The 15,832-nt window shown below is 35.5% G+C and overlaps 1 protein-coding gene across 2 annotated transcripts in view; it reads right to left on the bottom strand.

Annotated features, from left to right (window-relative positions):
• The window catches only part of CCDC144A (coiled-coil domain containing 144A), a 95,120-nt gene that overhangs the window by 42,703 nt on the left and 36,585 nt on the right, over window positions 1-15,832 (bottom strand). For both annotated transcript variants that reach the window (XM_054536236.2, XM_054536237.2), the window contains exons 9-13: window positions 14,399-14,612; window positions 10,044-10,227; window positions 9,361-9,489; window positions 6,374-7,327; window positions 4,664-4,801 (exon numbers count right to left, since the gene is read on the bottom strand). In XM_054536236.2, coding sequence (XP_054392211.2) covers window positions 4,664-4,801; window positions 6,374-7,327; window positions 9,361-9,489; window positions 10,044-10,227; window positions 14,399-14,612 — 1,619 coding nt within the window. The remainder of the gene's footprint in view (window positions 1-4,663; window positions 4,802-6,373; window positions 7,328-9,360; window positions 9,490-10,043; window positions 10,228-14,398; window positions 14,613-15,832) is intronic.

The raw sequence follows: 15,832 nt of genomic DNA, 5'->3' as shown, positions 1-15,832 counted from the left end.
TCAAGCACAGAAAAATAACTACTGTATGTTTTCACTCATGTGGGAGCTAAAATTTTTTTTAAAAGTTCATGGAAGTAGAGAGTAGAATTGTGGGTATTAGAGGCTGAGAAAGGTGAAGGGGAGTGGAAGATGAGGAGAGGCTGGTTAATGGATACAAGATTACAGCTACATAGGAGGAATGAATTCTAGTGTTCTGTTGCATTGTAGGGTGAATATGATTAACTAATTTTTTTTTTTTTTTTTGAGACAGAGTCTTGCTCTGTCACCCAGGCTTGGCGTGCAGTGGTGCAATCTCAGCTCACTGCAATCTCCGCCTCCGGGGTTCAAGCCATTCTCCTGCCTCAGCCTCCCAAACAGCTGGGATTACAGGTGTGTGCCACTACACCTGGCTTGGTTAGCTAATATTTAAAAAGCTAGAGGAGAGGATTTTGAAAGTTCACAACACAAAGAAATGGTAAATGTTTGAGGTGATGGAATATATTAATTAGCCTGATTTGACCATTATACATTGTTTACACATATCAAAATATCACTGTGTATACCATAAATATGTACAATTACACAGGTCCACAAAAAATCAAAGGAAGCCAGGTGTGGTGTCACATTCCTGTGGTCTCAGCTACTTGGGAGGCAAAGGCAGGAAGAATTCTTGAGCCATGGAGATCAAGGCCGGCCTGAGTAACATAATAAGACATCATGTCTAAAAAAACTACATCAATAAAAATAAAAGCAAAATCATTCATCCTATATATAGACTATGGGTGAAACTTAGTGACTTGCTTCTAATGAACAGAAAGTGTTAAAAGTGATAACCATGTGGCTTCCAACATTAAGTTAGAAGAAGCTCTCTACCGCAGACTGCTCACCCTTGGACCCCAGCCCCCATGTTGTGAGGCAGCTTAGGCCACAAAGAGAGCCTAGGAGTTCCAATGTAGATATTTGGGCAACCTGCCCCAACTAAAGTTCCAACCAATAGCCGCCATCAGGAACAGACATCTTAGTGAACAAACCTTCAGATGATTCCAGTCCCTTAGCCTTTGATTTATCCCAAGTGAAGCTGAAGGGAGCAGAGGCAAGCTGTCCCGGCCAAGGTTTTCCCAAGCCACAGATTGGTGAACTAAACGAATGTTGTTCTTAGCCACTCAACTTTGGGTAATTTGTTAGCAAAAAATAACACCAGAAAAATAAATTTAAACAAGGAGACAATAAGAAATACAATAACATACCCAGTAGAAATTAGTCTTCTTTAAAGTAAGATCTAAAAAATGTTGAGGTTAATTTATTAATGACAAACAACTCTAATGGGAAGCAGCAGACAACCAGAAGAAGGATGTAAGAACTACTGCAGAGAAGTTTAGAAAAAGTTCCTTTCGATGACAAATTCTGATGACTAAGCCAGTAAGGCTTTTAGAATTTGTCCCCCGAGTTATGAAATAAGGAAGATGAAGAAGGAAGGAGATATATAATTCGAAGTATAAAGTTGAAAAAACTAGAAATATTTGATTAATAACCAAAAATCAGACATTGTACCTGATTTCAATGAACTGAAATTCTAAAAGTGATAAGCAGCTTTGGATATTTATTAATCAATCTAGGATTCAATCTTCATTTCCATTTCCTCAATGAGAAAATTTTAAAAAATTATGGAATTAGTTTTAACAATCTCAGAAGTAAAACAAATGTAGTGTCCTTTGAGTGTTTAGCTATTAAATGCAATTTCCCCTTTACCTTACTTCAAGCTCATTTGTATGGAGAAGGGAAGAGCGTCTCATCTTTATGTTGTATCAAAATGCTTCTCCATATCATACAAATTGGCTCTGAAATTTTGAAATTCATACAACTAATTCAACTATTTGTTTCTGATAAATGCCTGGACATGACCTGATTTCCAGTTGCTGCACTCCTGGAAGTTGTTCTTTGAATGGGTTGAAGTATTTATTCAATGAATTATGTATTGAACTATAAAAGCATAGCTATGCATCTCTATTTAAGCAAAAGGAGGTAAATGCAGGGAACTCTGGTTTCTGAGAATGTAGTATCTGTGCCAAGAAGAGGATTCAGCTCCGGGAGTGTACAAGAGGACCAGGTGCTGGGTCAAAAGAGTATCTAACTGTAAACTGGAACATGATGAATTAGCTCAATTTCCAATGAGGAAAGATGACAGCCTAGACTTAATCTTGCCCTTCATAAGATAGTTAAAATCTACACATGACTCTATGACTTACAATGAGTTAATAAAAACATAATGCAGTAAATAGTAGACAGAGTCAGCATATCCTGTGACCAAGATTTGATGGAAATGGGAATGAAGAGAGAGGCACTGGGTGAGAGACAAAAGGTATGACTGGAGAAAAAAAATTAATGGGATCTGTCTTCGTAAGCCTGACTCTTATCATATCATGGAGTCAGCAAGGCATAAGCTGGCCATACACTCCTTCAAGAAGCAAAAAAGTGAAATTAAAGACATTCTACTACTTGAATTTCTATTCTTACATAAGACAACTGGTAATAAGCAACAGGACTGAAAATGAATTTTCCTAAAATGTGATTTGCTACTGGCATAAGGATAGACATAGCTCAATATATTAGAATTGAGAATCCAAAAACAAACACACACTTTTATGGTCAACTGATTTTCAACAAGGGTGTAAAAAAAATTAAATGAGAAATGAATAGATTTTTTTCAACAAATGGTTCTGGGAAAACTGTATATCCACATGCAAAAGAATAAAGGTGGACTTCACCAAATGTCACATCTAAAAGTAACAAAATAGAACCGCTAAATGTAAGAACTAAAACTATAAAATTCCTAGAAGAAAACATAGCCATAAATCTTTGTGACTGCAAAACAAACAAAAAAATTAACTGGACTTCATCAAAATGTGAAACTTCTGTGCTTGAACAGAGACCATCAAGAAAGTGAAAAGGAGGCTGGGCATGGTGGCTTACACCTATAATCCCAACACTTGGGAGGCCGAGGTGGAAGGATTGCTTGAGCTCAGGAGTTCAAAACCAGCCTGGACAACATAGTGAGACCTTCTCTCTACAATTTAAAATTATATAAATTTTAAAAACATAATAAATCATTAAAAAAAAAAAAAAAAGGAAAGCCATTGAAAATATTTGGAAACATATCTGATAAGGGACTTACACCTAGGGTATATAAAGAACTCTTAAAATTCAGAAATTTAGGACAACCCAATTTTAATGTGGGCAAAGGATTTGAATAGACATTTCTCCAAAGAAGATATACAAATGGCTCATAAGCACATAAAAAGAGGCTTAAAGTCATTCATCATTAGGGAAATGTGAATCAAAACCACAACGAGGTACCACTTCATACCTCTAGGTTGGGATCCTTTTTCAATCAAAAATATGAAAAATGTTGGCAAGGATGTGGAGAAATTAGAACCCTCATACAATGCTGATGGGAATGTAAAATGGTGCAACCACTTTGGAAAGCAGACTGGCAGCTCCTCAAAAGGTTAAGCATAGAGTCACCATATGACCCAGAAATTCAACTCATATGTATACACCCAAGAGAAAGGAATACATATACAAACAAAAACTTGTAAATAAAAGTTCACAGCAGTATGATTAATAATAGCCAAAACATGGAAACAACCCAAAGGTCCATCAACTGATGAATGGCTAAACAAATTAGTGGTATGTCCATACAGTGGAAAATTACTCAGCAATAAGATGAAATTAAATACTGATACATGTTACAACACAATGAACCTTAAAAATGTTATGCTAAGTAGAAGAAGCCAGTCACAAAAGACCACCACATATTGTGTGATCCAATTGATACGTGGTGTCCAGAATGGGCTAATCTATGGAAACAAAGTAGATTGCTGATTCCTTTCAGGGTCATGAAAATGTCCTACAATTGCTGATGGTGATGGTTACACAACTCTGTGAATATACTAAGAGACTATGAATTGTACACGTTCAATGGGTAAACTGTATGGTATGAGAATTCTCTCTCAGTAAACTTGTTTTTAAAAATTCAGTGGTAGAATCTAGATACATCTCTTAATTCTCTACTTTGGATGTACATACTATACATGATTTGTAAAAAAGCACAATATATTTAAAATGAAAGGAAAATGAAGGAAGTACCTAACATTTCAAGTAGTTTGTAAATTAAAACATTTGCATTTTGGAGAACAGTACTATGGCCTTTCTGTACAAGTTATCCTGAAATTCATGAAACAAATATACACAGGTTCTGTACCCATTCACAAAAGTAAAGATAAGATATAAGACAATTTTCTGGAACATTCTACTAAACATAATCCTATAATTTAATCTGGCTTACCTCACCATGGCAATAGAGAAATCACTAAAAAAAATTACTTCACAGGAAAAAAAAAAAGCCTCTCAACTTCTGTGAGGAATACTGAATAATTCCCAATTTTCCTAAGGATCTTTGGAAATGATCCTTATTTTTAAAATGTACGTACTTATGAGGAGAAAAGGACAGAATGAAAGCCAGAGGTTAAGAAACAAGTGTATTATAAAGATAATTAAATTGTAATAAAATGAATTATAATAAAAATACAAAAGAAAGCTATCCACTGCAATCAGTATCCTAAAATATCTGACATTATTTCACCACCTATAGATTAACTGTTGACATGTTATGTTTCATACATACTTCACTTCTGATTTGACCCAATTTCTTCTTTGAATCCTGTGTCTCATCTAAATTAATGTGACAACGTGAGGTAGCCTCTGATGTAGGTTGTTGTTTTAGGAGATCGGTCCATTCTTGGTGGAATTCTCTCATGACTACCTGTGAAGGTATTTTTTGTTACTGATTTATAAATCACCTTATTATTAAATTATGGTAGTAAGATTTAACTCTAACATATATACTTTGAAAAATATCAACACATATATAATTCGCCTTCTTTTCCTCATGTGCACACATTCTTGTTTATTACTGAATTTAGTTAAGGACAAAGAAGGTGTTATCTTCCTGCCAAATCAGTTTTCTGTTAACGTAGGCAATAGATTCAGCCCACTACTCACTCTTCCCTGAAACATCTGCAATGTTTAACAACCTACTGAAGTCTCAAAAAGAAATTGGTATGTGGGTGGGGCTGCTGGTGGTACATCCCACACTGTAAAATGTTTTCCCTGTTTTTTATTAGAAGCTCAAATCAACCTCAGAGTTCCTTGCATATTCAATTGCCTGCTCAGATCCTTCTAAAAGATTCCTATCTCAGAATACAAGTAAAATTCCAATGGCCTTTGAGGCCCTAGGTAACCTGGCCTCTACCTCCCTCCTGACCTCAGCTCCTACAATGTCTCACCTGTTCAGTCCATTCCTGCTATATGTGAATCCTGCCACTTCTGATTAGTTTGAAAATGGGACTCAATGCCAAACAAATAAATCACAGATAGCCACAATTACCTTTGTACTGTCAAAGTTATATCCGAATGATAGGCAGTGAGCCTTGAAATGAAAATTATGAGCAAATTCTTTGTAAAAACATTCAAAGTAAATTATAAATACCAGTGGTAAGATTAAATGTAACATGGCTTTGCTGAAATTCACATCTGTCCCAAATTATGATTTAATAAAAAGTAAATGCCTTTAGGCCAGGCACAGTGGCTCACGCCTGTAATCCCAGCACTTTGGGAGGCCAAGGCGGGTGGATCACCTGAGGTCAGGAGTTTGAGACCAGCCTTGCCAACATGGCAAAACTCCATCTCTACTAAAAATACAAAACTTACAGAGCAAGACTCCATCTCAAAAAAAAAAAAAAAGGAAATGCCTTTAAAGAATTGAGAGGTCATAACAAGTAATTTGAGACTGAAATCATCTCAGATTTAAGTCAAATTGATATGAATAAAAATAAAATTATACCAACTTAAATACATTACAAAACTACTGAAGGAAAAGTATTATGAGATACAGCAGTATACTTCAGTTCACCTGGGAAATCTGGAATTAACGGTCAAAGCAACCCTCCCCACTAAATCTTAATTTCAAAATACTCATGTCAGGTATGAGCATTTCTGTTTATCTGCTTCATCATGGTATTAAAACATGGCCACATAAAGGCACTGCAATGATCATTTCAGCAGCATAAGACTACATTATGAGTATTTGTCTGTACCTATTAACACTGTAACTGAACTTAAAATTTCATAGGTGACACAATTTCTTTACGCAAAGTAAAGCATCTTTCAGGTTTAACTTCTTTTTCACTGGTACATTTCTAGGCTGATACAGCAAATACATTTATGATCTATATATTTTATATTCAACTAGATACAACATTTAGCCATAACCAAATATTACTTTACATTTTCTTTCAGGAAGGTTGAAAAATATTTTATCTTTCTTAATACTTACTTTTCTTCCTGCTTTGTCTTTCTCACATTGATCCATTCTTTCTTTTAAATGATTATATTCATCCATCAGCTCCTTGTTCTTCTCTTGTAGTGAAAGAATCTGCTTTTCACTCTCAGCTCGAAGATTTTTGGCAGCAGAATGAAACTGGTCTTGGATAGTACTGATTGTCTTTTCTTGACTGTTAGCTTTCTTGTGAGCATCATCCAGTTGCTGTCGAAGCAACGTATTTTCACTTTGTAGTTGAGATAATCTCTCCTCTACAGATTCCTGCTTGGCAATGTATTTCTTCAGTTTGCTTTGTTCAATTTGGTACATTTGTTCAGTTTCTTTCTTCTGACACTGTGTTTGGCTGAGGTCTCTTTGCACACGTTCCAAAATCCAACTCTCTCTTCCAAGAGCATCTCTTGTGTTATGGAGCTGAATTTGTAGGCTGTTGATTTTACTTTCAGCATTAGAAAGTTTTTCAGAAAGAATCTCATTCTTAGCTTGTAGGCCAGACATATCAACCTTCATTTTGTCATGTAAACGAACCCACTCTTGTCTTGTTCTCTGGAAATCAAGTTTTAGGTCTCTTGCTGTCTGACTTTGATCACAGTCACATAGAGCAGCAGCCAGTCTACAACGGTATGATTCCATTTCTATTTCCAGTCTTTCTTGGTTCTGTTTCCCATTCTCCAGTTCAGAATTGAGTATTTTGTTCTCAGTTGTCAGATTGTTCAGCTGTCCACTGTACTGGAGTATTGTTTCTGTTAATGTTTCCTCATTTAGTTTTATAATTTTTTGAAGGTTATCATTCTTTTCTTTCACAACCTCAATGTTCTCAAAATATTTCTTTTCCTTTTGCTTTTTCTGATGTTTTATTGTATCTATTTCCAGTCTCAGCAAGGCAATTTCTTCCTGCAACATGCAATTTTCATGAAAGAGATCCTTTTCTTTCAGATGCCTATGAGAAATCTAAGTAAGAAAGGAAACATTCAGTAGCACTCAATAAAATGACATATTATGATTTTCTCTGAACTTAAAGAATAACCTATACATGTATTCAATGAAAAGATTGCCATAAGTGGATATCCAACTGGAAAAAAATATTCTATCAAAACTTCAAACCTCATAGAGCATAAATTCCCAAAACTTCATAAGTTTATTTGAAGACAATGAATCCATGAATATAAAACATAAATAACTAGAGAATTTTTAAGCATCTCAGAATTGGAAAAGACTGTCTCCAAATTACAACAAACTCAAAGGCATTAAAGATTAATAAATTTGACTACATTAAAAAATTGGCTTTACACTCTGACATCTAACCTATACACCACCCTGTAGTAAAAGCTGTAGCTTTGCATATATCTGGACAGAGGAAATGTTCCAATGTTCTTTAAGTTATTTTTTTCCTGAGAATATTCTATAGCCATTTATTTTTCTAACATTTTTCTCATCAGTTATATAAGAATTACATTTATTCATAAATGCTAAATCTAAGCATTATATTAGGCTTTTTTTTTTTTTCGAGATAGGGTCTCCACTCCATCACTCAGGTTAGAGGGCAGTGGCGCAATCAAGACTCACTGTAGCCTTGGCCTCCTGGGATCAGGTGATCCTCCCACTTCAGCCTCCTGGGTAGCGGAACTAGAGGCACACACCCCCACACGCAGCTAAATTTATTTGTACTTTTTGTAGAGATGGGGTTTCGCCATGCTGCCCAGGCTGGTCTGGAACTCCTGGGCTCAAGTGATCCACCCACCTCGGCCTCCCAAAGCGCTGGGACTACAGGCGTGAGCTGCTGCACCTGGCCTTGTACCAAGCACTTGTACATGTATCACTGAACTCATTTATATCACAATTCTGAAAGGAGAGGTCAAAAAACATGCAAGTTGCAGGATTTTCCCTAGGTCCCCTTACTTTACTTCTAGTGCTCTTCCACCAAACCACAATTACTTCTGTGTTGTAAATATATAAATATAAAAGAGGCTTATTTCAAAACACCAGTGGTAAAAAAGAAGTTACAGAGCTTTTCTTAGAAAATCATGAGATTATCTGTTATTACAATAACTTATGTTTCCTCTTTATAATGTCTGAAACAGAAATAAGCATGAAACAGGGTGAAATACACTGAATTATTTTTCTTTTCTTTTTTTTTTTTTTTTTTTTTTTTGAGATGCAGTCTCGCACTGTCACCCAGGCTGGAGGGCAGTGGCCCAATTTTGGCTAACTGCAAGCTCCGCCACCCAGGTTCACGCCATTCTCCTGCCTCAGCCTCCCGAGTAGCTGGGACTACAGGTGCCCGCCACCACGCCTGGCTAATTTTTTTTGTATTTTTAGTAGAGATGGGGTTTCATCGCATTAGCCAGGATGGTCTTGATCTCCTGACCTCGTGATCCACCCGCCTCAGTCTCCCACATACTGAACTATTTTTCTAAAAAAAAACACTTACCAATAAATTATCACCAAGTTTATATTATGGCATATCATTGTCTTCAAAGCTCTTTGCACTGAAATGAGACGCTACTTGGAGCAAACTGTTACTCTCCTCAAAAGTAAGGGAAATGGCATCTGAAGTACAGCCTCTGAACTGGCTATACATTTCATCCTTACTACAAGTGGAAATAATAATCTAACCTCTCCATTAATATATTAGGAAGATGAAATAATGTCTGAAAACTAGAACGTCTGTTGTTAGTAGCAAGGATTTTGAGATTGTGCAAAGATCATTCATTCTATGAAAAATAACAAATGTCTCTCCTTTGGATAAGGCCACTGTGAATGTCACTACTTGATTCTTGCAAACAAATGGAGTTGAATTAAGAACATGACTTTATTCAATGAGCCAAAAATGCCAGAACCACTATCACCACCCCCAAATGTGTGTGTGTGTGTCTGTGTGTGTGTAGTTCAAAAATCCATTGTACTTTCCAAGTTGCACAGAGTTGTTTTTTAAAAATATATTCACATACAAAAATATATTTGAAAATGACTAAAGAAAATACCTCAGAATTCATTTTCTTTTGAGCCATTTCTAGTTCCTTTTCTTTACTCGTCAGAATCTGATCTTGTAATATTCTCGCATTCTGTTCTTCAGAAAGTTGCTTCTGGGCATCGTTTCTCTCCTGCACAACCTAGAGATAACATGGAGGTTTTGGTCTAATAGCACTGAAAAAGAAAATCTAAAAGGTTAAGAGCAGAGCCTCTCTTATAAAATGGTTAAAAAGAAGTAGCCTGTTAAAACACAAGAACTTTTATCCCTCAAGAATCACTCAAATCTTAATTGCATACATGACAGCTAAATCTGTCAAAGAGGAAAAACAGTTCTTAAATATGGGAAGATACAGCATTGTGAAATAAAATTTCTTTCAAAACATTTAACTAGTGTCCTTATAGCTTCAAAGCTATTTAGCCTGTATTTTAACATAAAAAATGTGTAAATGAACAGCTATGTTAGTGATTAAACTCAACTTATCCTCCATTCTAAAAACACAGACTGAGCATCTATTAGATGACAAAATTTACAGTAAATAATTTTATCTATAAATGTCATAGTTCATTCTTAAGAGGAAATAACAGTTTTGGTTTGTTTTAAACCTAAATGATATACATGAAGCCAAAAAATTATAAGTAATACCGATGAAACATAAAGTTAGAAAAATGAAGTTTACACCAAAGATTAATTTACCAGATCCAAGTTATTTCTTACTGTCCTCAATTCCTTAACAAGTCTTCTCAGATTCCATTTAAGTTGTTGCTTTGTTTCAACCACTTTCCCACACTCCTCTTCTTTTATTCTTAACCGTTCACTATCTTTATTATACAACATATTGGCATTTCTTTTCTCCTCATTTTCTTGTTTTAAGGCAAGTCTGCAGTTAAACATGGATTACATTAAAATGTGTTTTGTTAAAAAATAAAAAAGTTTATTTTGTGATCTGGCTCTTCCCATGTGGGTTTATTATCCTCATAAAAACTCCTATGCTCTTGTTTCCTTTCTAGTTCTCATGTTTTTAATTTCTCACTTCGGTCTCTTCCAAGGGACATATATATTTGAGAGGTAGTGAGGAAAGAAATATTCCATTAACTGGTAATTTTCTGTTACTAGTAACCCTGGTAAATATTATGGAAAAGCATATTTGAAAATTTTCAGTAAAGTTACAAGTTGAAAATTACTTCTTTTTCACGTTATGCAAGTTGAAAATTAATTAGAACAGATCATTTAGAGTTAGCTAATTTAAAAGAAGTTACTGTTTACAAACAAGTTTAGAAATTAACTAGAAATGCATTTTCATCTTCATGAAATAGTGTATGTGTAGTCATAAAAATGATTTACAGTGTAAGATAACACCTTCAGATGTCATTCACACAACATGTATCTGCAGATTACTATAACCCAAGACTAGCCTAAGCTGTCTATAACTGTTACCTCATCCTTTTTATATTTCTCTTTTTGGTAACACTTTCAACTTATCTTCTTGATTCTTAAGTATTTCATCACCAATTTTAAAATCCCTTTTTGGAACAAGACAGGATCTAATATTTAATTTAAAATTAAAGGATAATATGTGTTTCAACAATGAATTTGGAATTAATTTTATCTGCATATGAGAGATATGGAATAAAATAATCATCAATTACTGTCCATTTTACTTCTTATTTCATGCATATTTAGAATAAAACTGGGAAGTCCTAGCCAGAGCAATCAGGTAAGAGAAATAAATAAAGGGCAACCAAATTGGAAAAGAGAAAGTCAAACTATCTCTGTTTTAGCTTAGAAAACCCTAAAGACTCCTAGATTTGATCAATGAAATCAGTAAAAGTCTCATGTTACAAAATCAATGTACACAAATCAGTAGCACTAGTAAACATCAAGAATGACCAAGGTGAGAATCTAATCAAGAACCTAATCCCTTTTACAATAGCTGCAACAACAACAACAACAAAAACCTAGGAATATACTTAACCAAGGAGGTGAAAGATCTCTAAAAGGAGAATTAGGAAGCACTGCTGAAGGAAATCATAGATGACACAAACAAATGGAAATATACCCTATGTTCATAGATTAGAAGAATCAATATAGTGAAAATGATCATATTAACCAAAGCAATCTACAGATTCCATGCAATTCCTATTAACATACCACCGTCATTCTTCACAGAATTAGAGAAAGTACCCCTAAAATTCACAGGGAATCAAAAACGAGCCTGAATAGCCAAAGCAATCCCAAGCAAAAAGAACGAAGCCAGAGACATCACATCACCAGATCTAAAACCATATGACAAGGCTAAAGTAACCAAAACAGCATGGTACTTGTATAAAGGTACATATGTAGACCAATGGAACAGAATAGAGAACCTAGAAACAAAGCCAAATATGTATAACCAGCTGACCTTTCACAAAGCATACAAAGACATAAACTGGGCAAAGAACACCCTATTCAATAAATGGTGTTGGGAAAATTGAATAGCCACATGTAGAAGAATGAAAATGGATCCCTATCTTTCACCATATATAAAAATTAACTCAAGATGGATTAGGCCTAACATGTGGCTCACATCTGTAATCCTGGTACTTTGTGAGGCCAAGGCAGGAGAATGACTTGAGCCCAGAAGTTTGAAACCAGCCTGGGCAACATAATGAGACCTCATCTCTACCAAAAAAAAAAATATATATATATATATAATATATATATATATATATATTATATATATATAATATATATATATATATATTATATATATATATATATAATATATATATACATCTATCTCTCTCTACATATATGAGAAACTACCTACTGAGGTACAATGTGTACGACTCAGGTGATGGGCGCACTAAAATCCCAGACTTCACCACCATACAATCCATCCATTTAACCAAAAACATATATATATATATATATATATTTTTTTTTTTTTTTTGAGACAGAGTCTCGCTCTGTCACCCAGGCTGGAGTGCAGTGACACGGAGGCCAAGGTGGGAGAATCACCTGAGGTCAGGAGTTCAAGACCAGCCTGACCAACATGGAGAAATCCTGTCTTACTAAAAATACAAAATTAGCCAGGCATGGTGGCAATGCCTTTAGTCACAGCTACTCAGGAGGCTGAGGCAGGAGAATAGCTTGAACCCGGGAGGTAGAGGTAGCCATGAGCCGAGATCACGCCATTATACTCCAGCCTGGGCAACAAGAGTGAAACTCCGCCTCAAAAAAAAGAAAAGAAAAGGCTTCTGCACAGCAAAAGAAATAATCATCAGAGTAAGAGACAACCTACAGAATAGGAGAAAATATTTGCAAACTATGTATCTGACAAAGGACAAACAAATCAGCAAGAAAATGCAAATAATCCCATCAAAAAGTACACAAATGACATGAACAGACATTTTTCAAAAGATGCACAAATGGCCATCAAACATATTTAAAAATGCTCAACATCACTAATATTTACGGAAATACAAACTAAAACAACAAGGAGATATCACCTTACTCCAGCCAGAATGCTCATTATTAAAAAGTCAAAAAACAATAGATGTTGGTGCAGATGTGGTGAAAAGGGAATGCTTATACACTGCTTGTGGAAATGTAAATTAGTACAACCTCTATGAAAAACAGTAGAGAGATTTCTCAAAGAACTAAAATAGAGCTACCATTCAATCCAACAATCCCCTACTGGGTATCTACCCAAAGGAAAAGAAATCATTATATCAAAAAAGACACCTGCAAACGTATGTCTATTGCAGCACATTTCACAACTGCAAAGATATGGAATCAGCCTAAGTGTCCATCAACCAATGAATGGAATAAATAATATGTGGTATATATATATGTCATGGAGTACTACTCAGCCATAAGAAGAATGAAATAATGTCTTTTGCAGCAACTTGGAAGGGACTGGAGGCCATTATTCTAAATGAACTAACTCAGGAATGGAAAGCCAAATAAAACCACATTCTCAGTCATAATAGGGAGTTAAGCTATGGGTGCACAAATGCAGACAGAGTGGTATAATGGACGTCGGAGAATCCGAAGTGGGAGAGTGTGGGAGGAGGGTGAGGGATGAGAAACTACCTACTGAGGTACAATGTGTACTACTCGGGTGATGGGCACACTAAAATCCCAGACTTCACCACCATACAATTCATCCATTTAACCGAAAACCACTTGTATACCTAAAGCTATGAAATTAAAAAAAAAGTTTTCAAAAAGAATAAAATTGTATAAATTTTTTGAAAATTACTTTGGGTTTAGAAAAGTGACCAGTTCATGCTCTGTTGCTTGAACTATAAATTAACACAAACATTCTTGTGAAAAATTAAGAAATATTGATCAAAGGTCTTTTTAAAAAGTTCCTATATTTCAACCAATAATTCTATATTGGAGAATTTATTCAAAGCAAACAGTTTAGGAATGTAGAAAAACATTTATATAAAAAATGTTCTGGGCTGGGCATGATGGCTCATGTCTGCCATACTAATGATTTGGGAGGCCAATTTTGCAAAAGGAATTCTTGAGGTTGGGAATTGGAGATCATCCTGAGCAACATAGTGATACCCCGTCTCTACAAAACACTTAAAAAGTTAGCCAAGCATGAGAACGTGCACCTGGAGTCCCAACTACTTAGGACAATGAGGCAGGAGGATGGAGTTCAAGGCTGCAGGGAGATATGATCACACCAGTGAACTCCAGTCCCAGGCACAGAGTGAGACCCTGTGTCTACAAATAATAGTAATGATAAAAGATGTTCCTTACATCATTAATTATAAATACAAGATAATTTTAAAACCCAAATTACAATTTGTTAAATGAATAACAAGATTTTATATGGTGGACTTCTATAAGGCCATTTAGATTGCAAAGAATATACATTTATTTATTAGAAGAGTTCACAGTTAATAATTTGTTTTATTATTTCCAAGAATTTCATATTCCACAAGACCAAAAAGGTTTCTCCCCATTAATCTGCAGAAGGTAAGTCAGCAATTACAAAAATTCTGATATATTGTCTTTAGTATAAATATTTCTTTAGAACTAGAACGTCATACCTCAAATTGTACAGCTCTTTCTCCCATTCAATTTTTTGAAGTTCTAACTGTAATTTTGTCTTTTTTGTTTCAGATAGCTCATTTTGTAGTACACTGACCACATTTTCCATTTGTTTAATTTTTACTGTAAGTTGGTCACAGTGATTATTCTTAAGTTTCAGTAAGCGTTCACACAAACAAAATGTGTCTTGGATTCTTGGTAGGCTAACAGAATCTGTGTCAGGGAGAAAACAAGGTAGAAATAAAATATATGAGTACTTTTTAGGTATTAAAAAACTGTGCATTTTTAACATTGTCTCCTTCATACATTGAACAAATATGCACTGAGTGCCTACAAAGTGGCAGACATTCCACTAAGCTCTGTGGATAAAACAGACAAGACCTCTACTCTCATTTAGCCTTAAGTGAAGTGAGGAACAAACACAACAAAAATGACAATTATAAATTCAGATATATGGTGTAAGAAAACAGAGTTCTATAATCACATAGGAGAATTTGATCTATAATGGGCCCAGGGAAGATTTCCCTGAGGAAGAGATGGCTACACTGAGAAATGAAGGGTGAGAAGGAAGCAGTTAAGCAAAGGGGTAGAAAAGCATTCTTGCCAGTCGACAGCAGGTGCTGAAGCTCTGCTGGAATCTGCTTCTGGTCACGATGGACAGCAAGTACTGATTTATCTTCTTGCCTGAAACAACCAAAAAGAAAACAGACAAAATATACTATACAATGATTTACCAGGCAGTGGACTTCAGGTAATGAAGACAATGATCCCCGTAAGACAGGAAACAAAGGAAATTCATCCAACACTCCAGCTCCCTGCCTTCATGGAGTTTCCAGGCTACCACACAGAGAGAAAAAACTGAGAGTCCACCAGATTCCCTGAGATGAGATGATGAAGCTGAGAGTCTGGTAAAGCCAAGGCAGACAGAGATCACAAAACAGAACACCGGAAAGGAGACAGAGTACCGGGAAAGAACACTGAAGATCTGCAAAAATACCTCCTGGGTATCTAGCAGAGTAACAAACAGCACATGTGTGCCAGAAAACCGCCCCAGACCAAGGGGAAAAAAACATCTAAAAAACACTGGAAAGAAACATGTCTGGTGCTCACAATGTGCCAAAAAGAGTGTCCATTCCTATGAGTGATGCTGGGAAAACTCAGACTTCGCATGGCAATGAATAGAGTCATCACAAAGATCTTGCCTCAAGAGCAGGAAATTAGACCAAATCACAAAAGCAAGATCAGAAAGATCAAGCTGTTCATATGGAACTCAACTGTATGTTAAAATTAAGCTCAAGCAGACAGGCAGAGGCATGGAAGATTTTTCTTTAAAGCAAATTACACTTGTAGAGATTCAAATTACAATGTCAGGAATGAAAGCTAAAATGGATGGAAGTGAACACAGATTAGACATCACCAAAGAGAAGATTCAT

Source organism: Pongo abelii, chromosome 19, assembly GCF_028885655.2.
Source record: "Pongo abelii isolate AG06213 chromosome 19, NHGRI_mPonAbe1-v2.0_pri, whole genome shotgun sequence".
In the NCBI taxonomy this organism is placed as follows: Eukaryota; Metazoa; Chordata; class Mammalia; order Primates; family Hominidae; genus Pongo; species Pongo abelii.
Note: the sequence above shows the minus strand (reverse complement) of the source record. Positions and strands in the feature narration are given on the sequence as shown.